This window comes from Notolabrus celidotus, chromosome 21 (assembly GCF_009762535.1).
Source record: "Notolabrus celidotus isolate fNotCel1 chromosome 21, fNotCel1.pri, whole genome shotgun sequence".
Classification (NCBI taxonomy): domain Eukaryota; kingdom Metazoa; phylum Chordata; class Actinopteri; order Labriformes; family Labridae; genus Notolabrus; species Notolabrus celidotus.
In genome coordinates this window covers 11,296,474-11,318,078 of record NC_048292.1, presented here as the reverse complement: position 1 = coordinate 11,318,078, position 21,605 = coordinate 11,296,474, and the positions used below count along the sequence as shown (strand labels likewise).

The window sequence follows — 21,605 nt, the reverse complement described above, 5'->3', positions numbered from 1 at the left end:
TCTTATGCTCGTCTGTATAATACACCCATTTATTTTTTAAAGCACATCTTTCCAGAGGTAAATAAAACCTTTTTCAGGGTAAAAATTAGATGTGTGTATTAATCTTCTGCCAAATCTTTAAGTTACCAACACCCAGTATCTGCCAAGTATAACAGGAAACCTTCATAAGATGCAGACTTTGGCTGTTTTCGAAACGGCCTGCTACATACTACCTACGAATGTAGTATGCAGTGAGTACTGCATACTGTGTTTGAAGGTATATGTATTGTAGTAGGACTGTTCTGTTGGATCTGTTCTGCAGAATTCTGTGCCAGGCATCACCGGATTCCCGGTTTGGAAAAGCAGAAATAAACATTGGCCAAGCTGATTGCAAAACTGCTTCTTTAGCATCCACTTATAATTTAAAAATATAGGAAGTGGTTTATATGTAATAAAATAATTTCCACAGCACCAAAAAACTGAGTTCCCCCAGTAAAAAAAGAATTAAACAGAAAAAGTGGAACATTAATGCTGTGCATTGTGGGAAACAGTACGCGAGGGAGACTGCTCCAATGCATACTGAGACTTTTTCCCAAATCAGTACGACATCCGGGTAGTTTTCACATACTGCAGATTTTGCTCTTGTTCACATTCTACATACTGAATTTTGGTCAAATCTGTACGTACTAGTAGTATAGTGTATGGTTTCCAAAACAGCCTCAGACTTTAACTTAACCCAACTTCTCACCTGGGCGGGAGTGTTCATTTCCAGTCTTGGTGATCAAGCACACACAGGTATTATAATCACCTCCAGAATAAGATCATTCGAATTTTTACTTGATCTTGGACCCCCATGACCTTCTTAATTTGCAGAGGACATTTCTTTTCATGTATTTAATTTATTCTTAAAATATTTCATGATAAAAAATGTACGTAAATGACTATAATACTTCTGCAATGCTTCCTCAGCTTTCTCTCTCTCTCTCTCTCTCTCTCTCTCCCTCCCTCCCTGTATTCCTCGCTGCTGCTGGAGAGAGGCCAGATTTGTGCGAACAAACACAAGCACAAAAATAAATTAAGAGATCAAAACCCATAGAGAGGAAATGAGTCAGTATTCCACACCGTGTACAATACAATATCATAGCAAATTAGCAGATTTCAATGGCTTCCACTGACTACCATAGATTTACAATGTTCAGTTGGCTGCAGATCAGTCCTCAATAAATTGTCACTTTCCTTTTTTTCTTTAATGCTTCGGATAGACAGTGACTTGTAGATGACCATGAAAAGAAAGCGGCTACTGAGGTGTGAACAGAAAACCTGGGACTATGAGCCAGCAGTTATGAGAACAACAGCGTGTGTTCACATCCTACTAAACTGCCATTGTGACCACATTTTAAGTCCAATAAGCTTCTCTACAAAGGTACAACATATAAAACTGTTAAATATATAACTTTTTAGGGCCTTTTAAAATACATTTAATGACATTTCTTTACTCCTCCTTTTCAGAATCAACAGCATCCATACTCTATTTAGATATTCATCATCTCTTTGATATGATTTGCGCTCCGGATCCAACTTCACAACGCTTCCCAAATCTGTCCAAACTGTAGCTACGTAAAAATGCAAATCAGGTTTTTTTTGATACACAGTTATACATATGTAGTACCTATATCTCCAGTTCCAAAATACAGTAGTGGGCTCAGTCTGACAAAAAAAAAAATTCTGCAAAGTTTTAAAAGTACTCCTTTGATTGTGTACAGTACATATGCCGCCTGGCGCATGGCGCAAGGTTCAGTTTGCATTTGTCCCCTTGTGCATGGTGTCCTCGTGGGGGCAGTCGTTGGCGAAACAAACAGCAACTTCACTTAGTCTGTGTGTCTTTGCCAGATGGTCCACTCTGTCACTAGATCATATATGTTGTTTTGCTCTTTGGTCTATAAAAATATGGGAGGTGTTCTCCAGCAGAAGGCCTATTCACAGCAGAGCGTGCTCAGTTCAGTTTTTCACTGCCTCATAACATGGTCCGAAAAAGCAGCAGGGTCTGGTCTACAAATGGTCCTGTCTTTTGCTCCGGAGCACCTGCCCTAGAGGCTTGGATGTGATGTGGAAAATCCCAAGCAGTTTCAAACGGCGTACTTCCAAATGAGGAAAAAGAAACCCTGCGTTCATGGGACTTTAAGGTGTCTGATCCTCCGTGGCACGAGCAGGCGCTGCTAACTTTACAGAGCAGGCAGATAGAGTGGAGAGAAAGTGGACGCGACATTTTGACCCAACGACAGATAGCAGGAGGGAGCAGTCACAGACCCAGAGGAGCCAGTCACAGGATATAGAAGGTGTTTTACAGCGAGCTGTTTGTCCACTGCCCCGGGGAGAGCTCGATCCCTTAGACAGTCCATCCCTGGTTTGTTCCCTGGAGGCTGTGTTATGAGACCTGTGAAATCAAGAGAGAAACAACGTGAAGATTGTTTCAGCATACAGATACTGTCATTATTTTAGGAGGCATTGATGTGGAAGCGCATTTCATTCTTTAAAATGTTGGCTTTTTTTAATGTATTTTCTGTATATTATGATTCAAAACATATATAATGCCCTTTTTGTCCCCAAGAATTAAAGTTGTGTTATAGTTTTTTTCTTGTATATGGTATGAAGTAAGGTTCAAGATTGTTACACGAAACATTGATTTAAATTATTGCTGAGTCAGATAAGATGATACATGCTTATGTCTTATCCACATTTTAAATATGAAGCCCAGGTTAGTAGAAGGTTAACTTTGCTTAGCTAGCAGATACATACAAAATGTAGACAATGATGAGTGGACGTAATCTCTGTGATGTCACCTAATTGTTTCTGTAGCTTAGTTCTGAAGCCTATCGTCTGCAGTTGCCATATTGAAAATGCTGACTCAACCTAACTTCCATCAATCAAGTACGACGTAAAGATGTGGATTTGACGCAGACTTTTACCCTCTTTGCTAGCAGCTACGGTGTGTCGGCCTAACAGTCAAGCTAGTCATGCCTCTAATTAAGCAAAACTTTGAATCTTAATATCTTCTAAACTACTGAGTTAACAAAAATCACCTCCCATTTAGTGTGTTGAAAGAGAAATTATCTAGTCAGACCGCAACCATTATGTACCAGGCTGTAAAAATGTTTATTTTTGCTGTTAAGATCTGCTTATTACAAATGGTGTGTATGTGGTTTTCGATACTTCCAGAGGCAGCCTTAAGTGGACACTTAAGGAACTGCAGTTGTTAGCACTTCCACATCAGCTCCATTTCTCATGGCTGGATCATAGACTGTATAAATAATGGACGTAGTATCCGTGACGTCACCCATTTGATCATGAGCGCTGTTTTGAAGCCAATCGACGGCAGCCATATTGGAAATCAAAACTCAACCAGGTAGAGTGTGACGTAAAGAGGTGGAGTTTGAGCCTCCTAGCCAACAGCTATGTGTTCCTGTCCGGGAGTCAAGTGAGTCATGTCCTTATTTGGGCAAAAACTCATGATCTTAATATCTTCTGAACTGTTGCGTTAGAAAAAAATTCACCCCCCGTACAGTGTGTGCCGATTAGCTACATAGAGCCAAGCCGTTTTTTGAACCAGGCTGTACACATGTTTATTAATGCTGCTTGGTGTGTATGTGGTTCCCGGTGTTTCTGCAGCCAGCCTCAAGCGGATTCTCAATGAATGCAGTTTATAACATTTCCGCGTGGGTTCATTGATTGAGACCGGAGGTTGCCGCTTGGGCTGGAGGCTGGAAAATCTGCTAGGCTTGCACTGCACAGTCATAACAACAACTGCTCACCATGAGCTTTAAGCCTGTTCTTTGTACTGTACAAAAATGTATGTTCAAAACAGTCTAACAAACGATTATTTTTCTCTTGCCAAGCGAAAGAAAACAAGATCGATACCAGTACCCTTGATGCTAAATGTGACTCTTCCAGCCAGCGGAGAGTTAACTAAGCTCAGTAGATTTTGTTGTAAAGTTCAGTTTGTAGACTAAGCTAACTGGCTTCTGGCTGTAGCCTCATACAGTAAGTAAATCCTGCTTTAAATACCATAATCCAACTCTCTGCATGACTGCAGATAATCTATTCCCAAATGTTGTTTTTTTAAAGTACAAATGCTATTTTTCAGGGGCAAACTAGTTAATACATTATGTGTTGCTATAAAGCACTGTGCATACACGAATCTCTCCACCACATTGAGGTGCTAATTACAGCACTCTGATGGCATCGTGAGAGAAGGAAAAATAAAAACTCAACAGCTTACTCTCTCTTTGTTCTGCCTGTCAAATATTTACAATTCTTCAGCGGGTGTAACCCAACAACAAAGCAATTCTCACAGTGCAGAGAGTGAGAAACAATTTATCTACCATAGAAAGACAAATCTGGAAGCCTCCTCACCATCTGGCCCCCGCTAGTCACACAGCCAACTTACTACAGACGCGGATGCCTTACATGACTACTGCATTGCCACTGAAGCTTAATTCATTATAATGAACTTGTGATGATTTCACAGGGTGCAAATTACCATGAAAGGGGCAGGTGTTTGAAGGAGTAGTAGCATGCATCACAGATGACAATGTCTGAATGCTGTGGGAATAATAAACATCTAAATGAGTAAGGGGGGTTTTATTAGAGATAATGTCGTGGTTCTGTAGGAGCTGGGCATGAAATGACCCAGAGGTGTAACAGCTTAAAGCATGGGCATGACTGTAATAAGTGCTAGAGTGTGACTGCTGTGCTGACAGGTGTTTAATCCCACTGACCAAATTCACACAGGAGCCATTTACTTTTGACATCATTCTTAGGATGGGAAGCTCAAATGCTGCTACAGTCCAGGTTGTAAGATCTATAAGAAGTCGTGGACACAGTAGACAACTTCATTACTGCAGTGAAAGAATAGCTACTCTTGGTTTTAGTGAAGTTATTACTTGAGATCAAGTATTGGAGTACTTGCTTTTAAAATACTTAACATTGTTGTATTTTCACAATGCTCATGTAAGTTGTTTTTTAAAACTTACATGCTTCATTCTCCATATGACCAGGGAAAATGTCACTCAGACTTCACACAGTGAGAACGCATGGGCTCAAGATATGTAACTCTAGTGAAAGTTCAGACAGGAAGACTATAAAGCAATCACAGCAGTTGTTTAACTCTCCTCTCCCTCATTCAATAGCTCACCCACTTCCAGCTGCACGCTCCGGAGCTGTCATTGGTTAATCCAATAGCTCAGTGGCACGCCTTTATCTTCAGCCTATCAACTTTCTGCTGTCTTTTTAAATGTGTCTCTCTTTCCGGGTAGTTCCTTCTTGCATTGATGGTGCGCACCCCTCCACCTCTCCATCTCCCACCTGGTCTCTGTAAAGTCTTCAATTCCTAGAATTCATCAACCACCACCACCAGTGTCTGGACTCTAGGGGGATTTCTTCTGCTGCCAAATGCACACATCCTACGCTCACAACATTATCCCCATAGAGTCCTAAAGCCAAAGATTTCTGTCAAGTTTCATTATTCATTAAGTTGTAATAAATAACATTTAATCTTCAAACTGTGTCTCTCCTGACTGAAATAGTCACACGTGCTCCAGTAGAGAATTGTAATCCTTCTCTGTCGTAGCCATTGTTACTATCTCACAATGAAATGCCTGATTCGACTGATTTGCTCTGCATCTGCTCTATGTTCAATCATGGAGATGCTTAACGTAAGGTACGGCAACACTGTTTAGTTAAAACACTCGCAGAAGTTCATGAACACAGTTTGTCTTTAAGATCAGCAAAGAAAAGAAAATGTATCATCTGATGTCTTAGCAAAAGTAGAAAGTAACAAGAAAATTCATAGAAATGTAGTGGAATTCATTTTATTATATTTAGTTTTATTAATATATTACTATTATAACTTTTATTAACATTATTACTATATATTTTTTTTTTGGGGGGGAGATATGTCTTGTTTTTTTGTTTTTTTTTCTTTATGCTCACTGAAAAAGGAAATTATGGCTTGTTGTATTGTTATTTTTTTATTTCAATACTTAAGATGCACAGTATTCTGATGTAATAGTCACTCACTATACATGTCTTTGCTGTTGTGACTTCCGAAGATGATCTGTCATTGTAAATTTGCCATATTTCTCAATAAAAATATTTATAAAAAACAAAATGTAGTGGAGTCAAAAGTACAAATTTTGTCTCTTAAATGTAATAAAGTACAGAACTTATGTAACTTTACTTTGTTACTGTCCACTGCTGTCTATTAAGTACTGCTATCTGACAATTTTTGATTCATGAGCAAGTATTGCACTTTACCGCTGTGACTGCATGCACCCATTACTGCATTTTCTCGCTGGTTTTAAAATACGTTTTTATATTTGCTTACTGTTGGCTTTAGGTTATGTATTTATTTCTTTATTTGTGGAGTCTACTTTTAGCTTGTTATCTATTCTGTAATCTGCTGGACCTGAGTAATGTGTTTCGTTCCTTCATGTTTTTTTCAAATGTGACTGAATGACAATAAAGTGAACCCTGAACCTTGAAGACAACTGAAAAGAGAAATGAAATCCTGGAGGCACATTTGGCCGAAGTTTTAAGGAAAACGACAAGTTAGCCCCTAAGCTATTAGGCAACATCTAAAGTTAGCAATCTCTCCTTAGCTGATATATTCCAGCTTAAAGTAACTGATACCTAACAGTACTTTTTTAACAGCATTACACAACACAAAAGGATGGGCCAAAACAAACAGACAGAACATATATGATGACTTGTTAGCCAACATAAAGCATCAGCTAATATAAGCATTTGACCTTTTCCTTGCTAATGCTACAGTCAGTTGGTAGCTTACAGTTTTCATAACTTGTAGTATGACACATTTCAAAAACTAGCATTCATCTACTTTCTAGCCTTTCTAACACTATACAGGAAGTGATAAAATATTACTGTTAGATTGTTCTTTGACAGTTCACTATCAACACATAAAAAAAACTTGCAAAAATCTGAGGAGGAATTGAACCCAAGTGAATTTAAATAGACGCCAAACATAGAGATGGTGATGTTTATGTAAGCCACCACCGTCTGGGTCTACTATGGTAATTTCCGTACATATCTCTATGGCTCTCCTTTTTTTCTCACACCCACACTGAGGCAAATGGCTGCCCATAAATCTCACACACAAATCTCATCTCAGTGAAATGCAAGACTACTATAAAAAAAAAAAAAAAAGAGGAACGAATGTCGTATGAATATGAGATGATTTTGCCCCATGAATAAAATTCACTGGCCCTAGGTGATTATTACCTAGGGTTTATCAGGAAACGACCATATTACTCTATTTTATATCTTATAACGCTGAGAGAGAAAATTCCCATTCTTGTGCCGGTGGAATACAGAGCTGAAGAAAATGCAGAGGCCATCTGACTATTGAACACATGGGCAAACTTTGAGTACAGTGGGGTCTGGCTGTTCAAACAAGAGCAGAGTGAGACTGATAACTGCTGCAGGTGTCAAAGTAACAGAAGGGAAAGTCATGGAGAGAATCCATCTGTGTAAATGTCTAATTTGTGCAGACTTCTCTTGTTATGGAGCGAGCAGGCAATCCACTCAATACATATTGATATGTACCCAGCAGCGTTCAGTGGAGGACAGGGGAAAACATTTTATTTTAGGGACGTCACATAGAGCTAGAGCTTTGATGTATAAATGAAACTGTGGCTGCATTTGTGCTGGCCTTCGTATGCATTTTACGTGCATTCAAGTGAAAGAGCAGGCGGCCACATCTGCAAGAGCTGAACAGAAGTATACAAATTACATATGGAGTCGCTCTCCAGCTGGGAGTTAGTGAGTAGAGCAAATGTGCCCAAACACACAGCCTCAGTCTGACATTTCCTCTCTGTGTGAACTCTTCCCTTCAAAACCCTACACGGTGACACTTTGTTAACGTGTGAATAGGCAGGCATGAAAGAAAAATTGATCCACTTTTCCTCTCTAAACTCTTCATCTGGACTCTGATAGATGTGATTAATGCAAAATCTCAGGAGTGCACAGCTGATGAATTGATTGAATCATTTTTGCATTCACAAAAGAACACAAGGTAGTGCTGAAACCTCAGCTAATGGAATTAAGTGCCTTCTGCTCATCTGTCATTGGAAAGTGCAGCTGCTTTTTGCATCAACACACTATACTTGTTTCTAATGCTTGTTCCTGCCCTCGCTGTTTAATGTTAAGTCGTGTGCAGTCAGGCACGCTTTCTGCTGGATCCGCTACACAATAGCCCTCTTAATGAATATTCATAAGTGGACTTGTAGGTTAGGAATGATCCACAGGTTAATCAGGGAGGGAAATTGCTCATTACATGCTGTGAAGTTGGATAATGCCTGAAGCTGATACTGAGATCAAAACACATGAACATGTATGCATGGGCCTCCAGACACTAGGCCCCATTCCACATTAAGAGAGAGTTCAAAGCTATCTTGGGTGTTATGTCATTATCAACCCTTTCATACTGCATTTCTTCTCAACATCAAAGCAAACACAGTTCACTATCTGCATGCTACGATATGATTGGTTACTTTAATGCTCAAGAGGAAACTCTAGAACAGATTTAGCATTGCATCCTACAACACTGGCTTCCTGAAGGAATAACACAATGTCACTGATTTGTTTTATGACCCTCAATACACTGTAATGTTAAGATTATATCTCGTCCTATTGTGTATTCATTTAAGTTTCTGCATTCCGTGGCACTGGATGCGATCAGATGATTGCAGGCAATATGGGATTGTGTTCCTTTTATGTAGTATATCATAGAATCAAATGCTTAAATCCAATCTCAGATAGCCGCTTAGTAAACAGGCAATAAACTTCTCTGACACACTGTGGGATGATCTGAGTTCACAGCATACATTCCTCCCTGTGTCTATTTATAGTTTCAAATCTACTGAAGACTCGCTGTCTGGACTGGAAAGCAGCCGGACAAGATATTTCCCTCCAAGGCAAATAATAACTGCGGCCATAAACGATGACAATATTGACCGATGGAAGAGCTTGCTTTTCTGAACCTCGATGAGACCGGGCATTTGTACGACTTAGACCTCATCCCTTTCACTGCAATGTTAAAGTTAAATTTACAACACAGCTACTCTGTGTTTTCCAGATCACATGCATTAATACCAGAGTCTGTCTGGCGCCTTGTTTTATTTGAGCACACAGACGCCATCTGACACAGTACTTTAAAGACAATATCAAAGCATGCCAATAAAGCAGAGTAAAAACAAGCTCAAAATAAGCCGATGGGTTTTACTGGTATTGCCGCACACATGGATTTCCTGTGTTTAAGCACACACTAGGGAGCTTGTGAGCTTATGGAAAACGAGAAAACCAAATAGAGATATCAAACAAGCAGACGGCTGTTTAAATTGTATCTTGATTTGTGTGTGTTCCTTTTGTTTGCGTCTTCTGCTAAACTGGAAGATAATGTGTTTGTGGTTTCATAAATCAATGAAATAAGTCGTTGATTTTCACTGAAGTTAAAAATACAAAGATTAAAATGAGAAAACTCAATCGCCCACACAAAAGGAAGTGATTTCACTCATAAAGTAAATTATTTCTTTAAAGGGGGAAAGTCATATTCAGTGGCTCTCCGTTGTACCTCTCTGCCTCCTCGAGGCCCTCGGTGCTCTGCAGCTGCTCGTGTTGCTTCCTGCCTTTGCGGGACCAGGGTTTGGTGGACGTGCTGTGATGTCGGTGGTGTCGGTGGTGTTGGTTGATGGTTTTTGGCTGTCTGTCAAGGGGTCATCAATGCTCTCCATAGTGCAAGAGTGTCGAGGGGGACTCTTGTCGCGTCATAGAGCCTGAAGGAGAGAGAGGGGGGAGATGATTTGATTATCACGAGGATGCAGTGATTTCTAGTCAGAGATTCACAGTCATACATCACCAGCAACACCACCACCAATATCAATATGTCTCTCTAAGGTGTTAAGGTTCATACCAACCTTGTGCATGTGTTAGTTACAAGGTGGCTGATCTAAACATTAAGTGGTAAAATAGAACAGTTATTGGTAATTTTAATTTAAGACAATGACTTTTTGAGCGAGATAACGGCAGAAAAAAAAACATTTATTCATACTTGATACCTTATTCAATACTCATCTGCAACATACATTTCTCTGTTTCAAGTTACTGTGTATATGGACACAAAAGAAGTAGATATTTTGTGTCATGTTTTTTAGCCATGCTAATATGCTAAGACAATGACAATTCATGCATGTCACTGCCCAGCGATCAATAATGTCTTTTTGAAGAAATGTTCTCCCAGAACTCCAACTTAGTTGAGTTTTTCTCAACACTTTAAAAGTAGATTTTCTCCTGAGATGTATTGTTTTCAGCACACAATATACAATAACTCCTGAATGTTGAAGTGAAGCAATACAACAGGTTTAACAAGGCGATTGTACAGCTCCTGTAAAGGACACATTGTCAGTGTTGCGTTCAATCATTTTCAATACACTCAGTAATGCACTTTATCTAAGCATCAGCAGCCACAAAGCTTTTAAGTACGAAGATTTAAACCAAGTGACAAAATTCTAAGAAAATTCTTCGAATCATCAGGTTTTCTTCGAATTTACCATAAAGTCAAGAGTAGATCTTTGTAAAGGCAAAAGTTATTCACAAAGCATCTTAGCACTTCAGAGAGCTCCTAAAGTGAAAAACTTTTAATCCTATTAAAAGTCCTCCTCGCTACTCTTAAGAGTTTCTGAAGATGAGGAGGAAATAGTGGAAAGATGGGGAAATAGAACAAATGCCCTCCAAAGAATGAATGAAAGTGAGTAGATGGAATGCTATAGATTTGATTGTGGAATATCACCAGAATAGAAAAATGGAAGTTTAACTCATGGGTTTGTTCTCAGGACATGTGAGACTTTCATAGGAAGGCTTGTTATGAATGATGCGACAAAAGAGAGCGCAGAATAACATCGAGAGCAGCAATATGCACAAAATGGTTAAAACAGCAAAATTAGAGGGTTCATATTTAACATGAGAAATCACACTGCAGTCAATATGTTTTAGGAGAGACAGAAAAAGTGACATCTCTGTGAGGGTAGATCCCACGCTAGTTTATCGCTCTGAGATGCCGATCGTACGGCTATTTCCTCTTTTTTTTGTGGATCAACAAATCACTGATTTTTGAAGGAACATGCTAAAGGTTGCTCTTAGAATATTTCTTGATCCTAGGCTAAAACTTCTTGCTTTACGTTTTTAAATGTTTAGTTTTTTTTTTGACAGGACAGCTGAAGAGAGACAGGAAATGTGGGGAGTAGAGAGCGGGGGAGGACCATATGTTGCTCTGCCTTCTCCTGTTGTACGGTTTTGAAGCCAAAAAACCCCGTTCCAATGCGCAGACATTGTGCAGAGTCTGCGCAGTAGAGAATTTGTGTGGTTGCCACGGTAGTTTTCACAGTAATGGAATTTTCCTCTACGGCAGCTGTCAATCAAAGCACACCCGGAAGTAAAACCCTGTTTTTTAACCTCTGATAACTAACGAAAAAGAAACTTTTCAGAAAAAAGACGCCTTGAACACAAAACATTCAAATAATAACTACATATCACCACAGCATATGGATGTGAGAAACATTCGTATGACATGTATTTATTTTTTTAAAGTGTGACAGCAGCCCCATTCAAAGGAATGGGGGAGACCGATTTTTCGACCTATACTGCAGCCAGCCACTAGGGGGAGCAGTTTTGGTGGAAGCTTCACCTTGAGCTGTGCGAGCTGCACCCCTGGGGACGACATGCAGTAAATGGTTGAGGCTGGAATCGAACCTGCAACCTCTTCGCCAAGGGCTATAGCCTCTGTATATCGGGCACGCACTTAGACCGTTGCTTTACGTTTTTAAGCTAAGTTAGGTGCTCTAAGGGAAGATTCTCAGAGTGTTTGAATATGGAGACAGCAATCATTCCCTGTTTTGTTATACTGCAGAAGTTCTTACATTGAAGATGGAAAACAGTCAAGGTTGCTTTAAGTAGCTAGCTTGCTTAAATGTTACGGCTAATTTAGCAGATCCCTCACTAGCTCGGGTTTTGAATAAGTCCCACAAAGACAGACTTCCTGCCCCAATACCTCTGCTAGCTTCCCAAAAAGGAGGTCTTGGTATTTTCCAAAGCTAAGGTGATCTGCTGACTTGGCTCCATTTGCAAGGACGTTGGCCCACAGAACTAATGGTTAGCATCAACAGGCACTCTGTTTCTCTTGCCATTTCTCTCAGCCTGTCTAGGGTAGCCAAGCAGCTGTCCTCTTAGTGGTGATTCTGTTCAACCCACTGTTGGATCCATCTGAAGCACCCAGAGGGATCAATTACCAAGGCTGGTACCGACCCACACCCACAGGAGGAGGGGGGGACTGTAGTGATGGTGAGGCTTTGGGGAGATCCCATCAGGCCATGCCTAAGCTGGATCCACAGAGGGAAGAAGAGACAGAGAGGAGGTGATTGGAGAGAGGATGGGGTAGGGGGGTATAAGGAGGAGGGAGGTCCTCCACACTGGCTTACAAACCCCAATCGAAAGGGCTTTTTCATACTCTGCCGAACACATGCTGTCACTGGCAGATGTAGAAATGCAGAAACACTCTGAAAGCTTACACTGAGACACAGACCGGCCTGAAGACTGTCATGTGTAAACTGCATCATTTGGAAGAGAGAGGCTGTTTTTTTTCTTGTTTTTTTAATAGAAGCAGGCGCTAAATCCAGGGAAAGCAACTTGCAGTGCGTCTGCTTGTAGACTATTACCCTCACCCACACTCAGACTACCTAAAGAGTGCATAAAATATGCATTATGGCTCCACATGAGCTCATATTATCAAACATTACACTCATTTAATAACTCCTAATCTTCCTCTTTCTTTAGTCCATTCTGTCTACTAATCTCCTCTCCTCTTCCCTCTGAAAAGTCTTGATTACTGTAATCACAGTCTTTCCTCTCAATAGGTGCCACTTCTGCTCAGAGCACTCTGCTCACAGCCTAAATACCCCCAATCAGGACCGACCTAATGAAACGTATGATTAAGACCTACTTAAACATTTAAAGATTTTTTTGTCATTTCAAATGTTTCATGTACTTTTTTCTCTGATAGTCCGAGTCACTGTTTCCTGTTCTGTGTGAAAATGGTGGTGTTGTATAATTACATGTGATGAGTAGAGTGCTCAACAAGACAAGTAGGTGTATTTGACTGCATTTCAGGATAAAAAATGTTCCAGCACAGTGTGTTACTGTGTATTAATAATTTGAAAACTCTGGCCAAAGAGGTGCATTGTATTGGGCGCTTTATTAAAAAACATTTCAACCACCCAAAAATGTCTTGACAGTTTTTTTTTCCCTGCAGTTGGATTTTGTGTAATTATAAGTTTTAGAGAAAAAAAATGAAAGCAGTGTTCTTTCCAAAGAACTGAACGGGCATTTAAGGGCTTAACACCAGCCACTGCTTGATGCATGCCCATTGAAAATGACTTAAATAATATTTTATGCTGTGCATTTCTGACTGGCTCAAATCTCTCCAGGTCTTTCACTCACATTTCTTTTCTTTGCTCGCGCAGCTTTTCTGTCTCGGTTTTGAATTTCTTTTACTCCTTATCGGGCTGTCACAAAAGCCGTCAGATAACCTGAGGTGATTTCGCTTTTCTCCTCTAATGGTGCACTCACTCTCCCTCCTTCTCACCGAGCTCCCCGCGTCGGCACATGCAGAGAGAGAAAGCTCCTTGTGCCGTTTCATCTGCCAGTCTAAAATGGTGGAGGGCACAATGCAGAGCACCATCCTCTCTGGAGAGACAGCGGCAAGCCTTTCACGGAGACAAGGAGCTATAGGAGATGACTGCTGAGACTACATATCGCTTTTCCAAAGGAAAGCGCTGAGGGAAGAGCCAGCAAAGTTAGAGTTTGACTGTGGTAACTGTGTGATAAAATGTATATTCAAACCATTTAGCGTCATGGAGAGAGGAAAGAGTGATGGAAATGGGAAAATTAACTCCTTGTTTGCTGCATACAAGTGTTTCTTTAACTACTGATTTCTGCAGATCCTGCTGTTTGAACATTAAAGCTGTTGTGAGGAACCTCTTATCTCTTGTCCTATACATGCAAAAGTAGTGTTTTCAACAAAAGCCTCATCCTGTTGTGTTCAACAGTCAACTTTATCAGGCAATGTGATTATTTTCCATGAAAACAGTCAAATAAAGGCTGTTTCTGAGGCAAGATGTCCATCATCTGGTCTGACACCTACTAAAAATTACAACAGAGAAGGTGCCAGTGTTGCTGCTGATGGACTTGTTTGCTATTGAAGGTCATAAAGAGGCATCAGTATCATCATAAGTCTGTTTTCCAGCCATTTCAAAACTCCTCACAGGGCCTTTAAGTATTCTATCCATTCCATTGTATGTCACTGAACTACTGGTAATAAAAAAACGTCTTTGCTAACATAGCTTTTGCTTTATTGTTTGTTCAAGAAGGCCATGAAATCCAGCTCAGCTAATAGAACATCAGCTGCTCTTAACGCCAGCACCAATCAGTTGACAGCTCCACCCCAGCACTTCCTTTTCTGCTGTGTCTGAAATTACTAGTGTTATATATATATTGTCACTGTTGCCTGCTCTGTTCTGTACCCCAGGTTCATTTTTGCTGATGCTCTCCCCGCCTTTGCTTTTCATGTATGCACATGAAAGAGACAGAAGGTGTGCTCTCCCCACCTCAGGTTTTGGCATTCCACGTAGGCACATGGAAGGGCAGGGAGCTCCCAGAACACAGCCACACTGCCAAATATAACTTTTTACACTCAATTGATTAATCATTTTTTACAAGAGGGGTCCTGACAGAAATATATTCTGCTTTGGTACCACTTCAGTCAGGTATCATAAATGTCATTTTCTTCCAACCAGTTAACTATGAAATAAACACTTTGGTTGCTTTTGCTACACCTGCCCATTCTAGCACAACATATGCAGTTTATCTCGATTTCTATAAATCATTTGCCAGTGGGAAAAAGAACACGTTGAGTGTTAGAACAATTGCTATTCAATTTCATGCAAGAGTAACTAAATGCCAACTTCCAATTAAGGATGAATGGAAATTAATTTTGACTGGAGTGAGAACTACAGCTTGAAGATTTAATCAGCCATGTGTTAGTCAATGTTTTGATTCTAAATCAAAGTTCACATTTCATAAGCAAGAAAAGGAGAAGGTCTTGGATATTGAACACACTTACTGTTGACCAAAGCATTAATTATTCTCTTTCAACCTGTGGTGACGGTGGATGATTGAGTTTGGCAGGTAAAGCCTCGATCGGGGTTCCCAAACCTTTTTAGTTAAGGCCCCAAAAGAGGAAGTGGAGACCCCCCAAAAAACAGCATGAATAGCCAAAACATCCAAAGTAATGATAAAGAACACAACTAACCATGAACATTAAGTGTAAGAGCTTCATGTACAAAACTACCTTGTCGACCAACAGAAAACCCCTCAACCTACTGAGTGTTGGCTTCGCTCAGCAAAGGTTCCCTTTTTTCAAACAATTGTAGGTTTTTAACATTCTAAAATGACTGAATGAATGTTTTACTCTATTTTACTATGTTCTTTTTCTCACCCTTTTCTTAGCTCTAATGAGAGGTATGTGGCAGGTTGACGTTTCCAGTCAGCAGATCTATTCTAGGCTTGATATTTGAAAATGCTGTTCTGAGGTCATGCTGAGCATTTAAACTGTTTCCAGAATTGACTTTGTAGAATTTCTAGAATGAAAAACTCAGATTCATATATTTGGTGCCACAATGAATTAACACATCTTCAGCTAAGAAGTCTACCTCCTACAGAAGTGCAATCCAAAACTGTGAGAGGGGGGCTTACCTCAAACAGCATCTTACTGCCATTATTGACTTACAGTGACCAGTGCCTCTAACTCTGGTCGACTTACATCCAGCTCTAGTGTCAGTATGGCTTGGGATTGGAAACGTCAACCCCTGAAGGTCCATCCAGGCTCAGAGATAAATCTTTACCTGATGTTCAAGTTTGGGTTCTGTCACATTGGCTCTTCAATAAACAGTCAACATATCACTCTGAACTTCTTATTAGTTTGACCTTATCTAGTATTTTTTATCGACATTATCTTGTGAAAAGAAACAAAAATGATGGACCCACTTTCTTTGTGTGGCTACACTACTTTCCGTTCAGTGCTTGGGGTTGTTAACGTGACTGGGCACATGGCTAGCTAAGGACTGGACAACTGTTGATCCTAAGATTCATATTTCATTTAAAATGATGAGTTTTACCATAATGTCCAATGCAAAGAGACTGACAGTTATCACTGTAAGTGTTAAACCAGGTGTGTAGAGTGCCACTGACGGTATGTACACATGTTAAGTGAAGTGAGTTTTAACATTTACATACATCAAAGTCAACATGGTAATACAAACTAGGCACTCTGGTTTACATCAACTGCGTCAGGCTTGGGTTGGATACAAACATATAAAACAGAACAGTTGTCAGGTTCAGTTGGGGCTTGGATCGTACTGTCTAGGCTGCTAGCAAATAGGTGGCCTGAGCACCACTAGTTGCAGCTGTTACTTAAAATATGTTCGAACCCTCTGGTGGCCATTTTTGGTACTACTGGAGAGGATGATGTGCGTCTGACTCCATTTAAAAGTCGTACTCTGGCTTTTACATCGCTCTTTGCCAGACGTGCAGTTTTGCTGAGATGGAGGGATGCTGCCCCGCCCATCCACAGTCAGTAGCTTAGGGACATCATGTCCTGCTTAAATCTTGAAAAGATCCGCTATTCAGTCACTGGCTGCAGTAAAAAGTTTATTCAAATGTGGGGACCTTTTATGGAGCACTTTCAGCAACTTCAGCCAATTTAAGAAGCACCCTCCTTCTTTGTCTTTGTCTTTGACCTTACAATCTTCATCTCTATAATCTTTTTTTTTTAAACATTCTTCTATTCTATGCATTCCCACCCAAATATTCTATTGTCTAGTACCATTGTAATTTGTAATTTTCAAAAATAACCGATAACCTGACTTCCAGCACTAGAACGCTGTTTACTCCAGGATTGTTCTACTAAATGTTTGCAGTATGGAGCCCCTATACAGACATTGTGACTGTTGGGTTATGAGGGATGGGTTTTGTCTTAGAAACGGCTGATCTCATCGTGCAGTGTTCTGTGTACATTTTGTATATTTGTTTATGTGTGAAAATCAATAAAAAAATTCTTGAGATAAAATATGTTAGCTGGCAACATGCTAACATCAGTCACGGCGAACTAGCAGCACGCAAAAACTAACAGATCAAATGGAACACAAACTCAAGAATTTCTATCTCATCCATTGGGAAACACCATTTCTTGGGGACTCCTTGTGTTGTGTTGGCTTATTTGTGAGATGTCTGTATAATTTGAAGAATTATTAGCGCCTCCCCAAAACCCCCAGGTTGAGCTCTTCTTTGAATATTCGTTCACAACATGTATACAAAGGCCCCTAAATTGAGGGAAGCACAGCTAAAAGATTCCCACAGGTGACATACAGCTCGCCCACTCTCTGCCCAGCAAGAGTAGCCTAGCCAGAGGGCGTACAAAGGTGTCACTACAAGGTTGTGCGAGGAGAGAGGGGGGCGAATGAGAATGGGTAGGACACATTTTGTATATAAGTAAATCAGCTCACTCATTTTTAGAGATTTTATTCTGCTAATGGGTGACCCAATAAAAAATGGCTGCTGACCAACTCTAAATTTGTGAAAGGCTACCCTACATAATGCATGGGTAAACAGCTGTTGTCTCAAGGGTTTAGACTGATATGAAGAAATGCTAGTAAACAAACCAATAGCAATCTAGAAAGTTGAACAAGTTTCTGCTGGATAGAAGTTTGCTCATTTGTCACTGTAGAACTGAGCGAAAAGGGTGGGACTAGGCATGGATCATTGCCAGAACACTTGAACATTTAGAAACATTATGCTTTACAAGATTTTCCGGCTCGTACTCTGTAAGTGATTATTTTTCATCTTTATGCTCATAAAGGTCCCCATAAGGCATGCATTCGGCGAAAACGCACTTTTATGTACTGAGATAAAACAGAAAGAAAATAAAGTGGTTGCTGATGGACATGCAGAGCGTTTTATTGTTCCATTAATACAGTTAAGTGAACTGCAGGAGCTCATTTATAGTCTTGGAGCTCGAAATGGCTCATCTAAGGAATTCCATTTTTTGATAGGTCAGTGCTTCAGAGGAGAAACTTGTCAGTGCATCAGTGTGGCTTTTGATACTGAAAATAAATTAGGTGCTTCACAAGTACACCTCTATTTGGCATGTGTCCTTTTCAGCTGCAAGTGTTGTGTGCTGCTAATAAAAGTAACCCCGCTCAAAACGTCACTGTCAAGAATAAGCAGAGCGTATATCAATCTTCCTATGTTTTTCCCCTCTGAATCAGGCTGCAAAAAAAAAAAATCCATACTGTGTTTTATTGACAGGAACAACATGTACTCTGAAAGCACCATCAGACTAAGATGAATGTATGGAACACAGGGAAAAAGGGAAGGAGGTGAAGAGAAAGGGTAAAAGATACAAAAATGTTGAGTGAAGGTGAAACATCAAAAGACTGGGAAGAAGTCAAGCAGAGGTTAAACAAGTACGCATGGAAGTGGTTCTGAAAGGAGGCACATCAAATGGTGGCAGCTGACGCGCGGGTGTTAGCCCGTATGTTAAGGGAGAACACAGCAAACATTTAATCTGCCTTGCACACAAACTGAGCAGTGATTCCAACTAAAGGTAGAGGAGGTCAGCGGTGTCGTGCTGAACAACAATGTCCCTCTGTTTGACAGGGAAAACACAAACTCTCAAACATTGGACCAATACACGCAAAGCGCCTCCTGACATTTGTCCAAAGTAGCCCTTTATGGGGCTGTGGGGTTGAGTCAGATTGTCTTGGCTGAGTCAAATGCCCCGAGGGACGTGTCTGTTTGTCTGCATTGATGTTTTTGCACAAACACCTGACAGACAGGTTGGACATGCTCACTGGACTGTGCACAGCCAACAGTCGTCCTAAGGCAATATTGGGTCAGCTGCAGTTTTGGGTTTAACCTTGAAAAGCCGCAGGGAAGGGGCCATTTATTCAAAGCGAACTAGAGGGAGGCTGAGGAGGAAATTGTTTGTTTTGTTTTTACGCATGATTCTCCCCTGGGCCTGCAGATAACAAGACCTTTATGCAATTTTTTGAATGCTTTTAAGGCATTTTAAGGAACATGAATAGTTGGAAAGCAGAGTTCCTCAACTTTCAAGGGAGCAGTCAAATCAGGCCACGTCATATATCCACATAATTCAGTGCTTTTAAGAAGAATTTTAGACAATGACCCAAGTCAGCCTGCTGCCCAGTTATTAGAGTCCCTGACAGGTTTAAAGCTGTTTAAACCCGCACACACAAATGCACTTGGACCGGCACAGATGAGTGCACAGAGCTGTCCAGCCGTTTGACTAGCTGTCACCGAGCTTAAAGTAGCCAATGAAGCAAGCAAGAAATACCTGTCACGTCTTGCATATTGTCAGGGTAAGCCGATGTGAGGTACATTGACTGACACCCTAAGCAGGATATGAAATGTACAAGTAGGCCAAAGCGTACAGGGCCACCCCATGCAGGAAAGCAGGGGCATATATCTGTATGAATATGCAAATGGTTGGAAAGACATGCCGGCAGACAGCAGAAGGGCATGTTAACATATGAGATTGGATGTATTAGCCTTCGAACACAGTGACCGCCTAGTTTGCATGTTCCAAACCCCTAAAGCACACACACACACACACACACAGACACACACACACACACTCACACAAACACAAGCTCTTATATCTGTCAAATATAATAAATGGATCCAGCTTTATGTTACCTATCAAAGTATGTCTGTGTGGGCTATCTGCCTGCCCAGATAACAAATTACATTATAGATGGAACATGCGAGGGCTGTCACCTGAGCCTCCTCAACCAGGTTTTTTCAAGACACTGTCAGACACACACGCGAATCAAAACATATTAAGAGCACAGGGGCATCAGCTGACTGATAAAAAAACCCCACATCATCTCAATTCAGCATTCGGTGTGTGTATATCAGCTTTGCCGTGTGTGTGTGTTTGTGTTTGAATATGTATGTGTGTTTGTCTTACAGCAGAAAAGCATAAACAAGTTACTCAGCTGATGACTAAATCATGACAGATGCATTAATGATGCCCCACCGGTCCTCAGTGTTCACCCATTGACATTCACAGATAGGGCAGCTGTGTTGTGCATGCATGTTGTGTAACACGTTTCTCAACTGAGACCTCTTTAATTGCTACAGTATAGACTGTGCATACGGGCGTAAGAGCAACAGTGTTTATGTTGCTTGTAAAGCAGGCAGGAGGGGTTGGAAGCAGTGGGAGGACATAAGAGGATGGGAAGGTGTGTTTGTTTGCTTGAGGTGAAGTGGAGAGGAGGAGGCTTGAAGAGCTGGAAACAGGGTGTATGAAGGACGGGCGGATAAATGAATGGGCGGCATCTTAGACAACACGAATGGTTGGCCCCCCAATCTGCTGCCATAATTAGCATTGAGAGCATCTCTAATTCAAGCTAATTGCAGGCGTTGAGGAGGTAAACAAACGGCATGTGTCGTTGAACAGAAGAACAGAAACACAGGAAACAAACATTTACAGGGAATTCTGAAAAGTGAATGGTTTTCTTTTGTTATCAAGCACTTGTACTCAAGCAGGCCCAACAATATCAATATGTTAATAGTTGGGTTTATATTAAAGCAGGTAGCACAGATGGTGTGTTCATTTTTTAGTAATACCGAAGATTCTACTTGTTGGGTTGTTTAAAGCTGCAGTGGCCAAGACTAACATCTGGTCAAGTTCATTGTTTTGTTTTTTTAAGTTATATTTTTGGCCTTTTTGCCTTTATTTTATAGGACAGGTGGAGAGAGACAGGAAATGTGGGGAGTAGAGAGTGGGGGAAGACATGCAGGAAATGGTCAACCGACCGGGAATCGAACCGGCGACCCCTGCGACGAGGACTGTAGCCTCTATATGTGGGGCGCTTAGACCGCTAGGCCACCAGCGCCCCTGGTCAAGTTCATTGTTAATGAACTTATCAGCACTGTTTCTATCAACCGCAGGCAGAAGAAATGAATGGCCGTTGACCCAAAGTTTTGCTAGCCTACTTATGGCTAGCTACGTTAGTTACGAGATGATGTAAAGTGAGTGAGTGGATCGTTGTGGCAGATTAAAACCCCGAAGACGTGAGCAGAGGCCCTGGCAGGGTCCACGGATCAGGGGAAAGAGTTCCTCCTCACCTGATCACTATACATCACCCTGCCGATCACATGGGTACTCACTTAACAAAAACAATTTTTCAACACCACTTGGAAGTGACTTTACTGATTTAAAAATAGTTTGAATTCTTCCATTGAAAATAATCTGTTATGCTCAGTTTGAGCAGCTTCCATTGTAAAGGTTAACTCTGCCTTCCTTCATATGAACTAACCTCGCTCTTCTGAAACTTACACGTCTTACGATCAGCAATGCTGACTATAATTACTCTCACAACAAGCAAAACATGGTGAACAGGGTCTTTGACATTTCCTTC

The 21,605-nt window shown here is 40.8% G+C and overlaps 1 protein-coding gene across 2 annotated transcripts in view; it reads right to left on the bottom strand.

The window, feature by feature from the left end:
• Positions 1-1,072: 1,072 nt before the first annotated feature.
• The window catches only part of LOC117804666 (chemokine-like protein TAFA-5), a 197,793-nt gene continuing 177,260 nt past the window's right edge, over positions 1,073-21,605 (bottom strand). For both annotated transcript variants that reach the window (XM_034672964.1, XM_034672965.1), the window contains exons 4-5: positions 9,626-9,827; positions 1,073-2,413 (exon numbers count right to left, since the gene is read on the bottom strand). In XM_034672964.1, the coding sequence (XP_034528855.1) occupies positions 9,819-9,827 (9 nt within the window). In that variant the 3' untranslated portion in view covers positions 1,073-2,413; positions 9,626-9,818. The remainder of the gene's footprint in view (positions 2,414-9,625; positions 9,828-21,605) is intronic.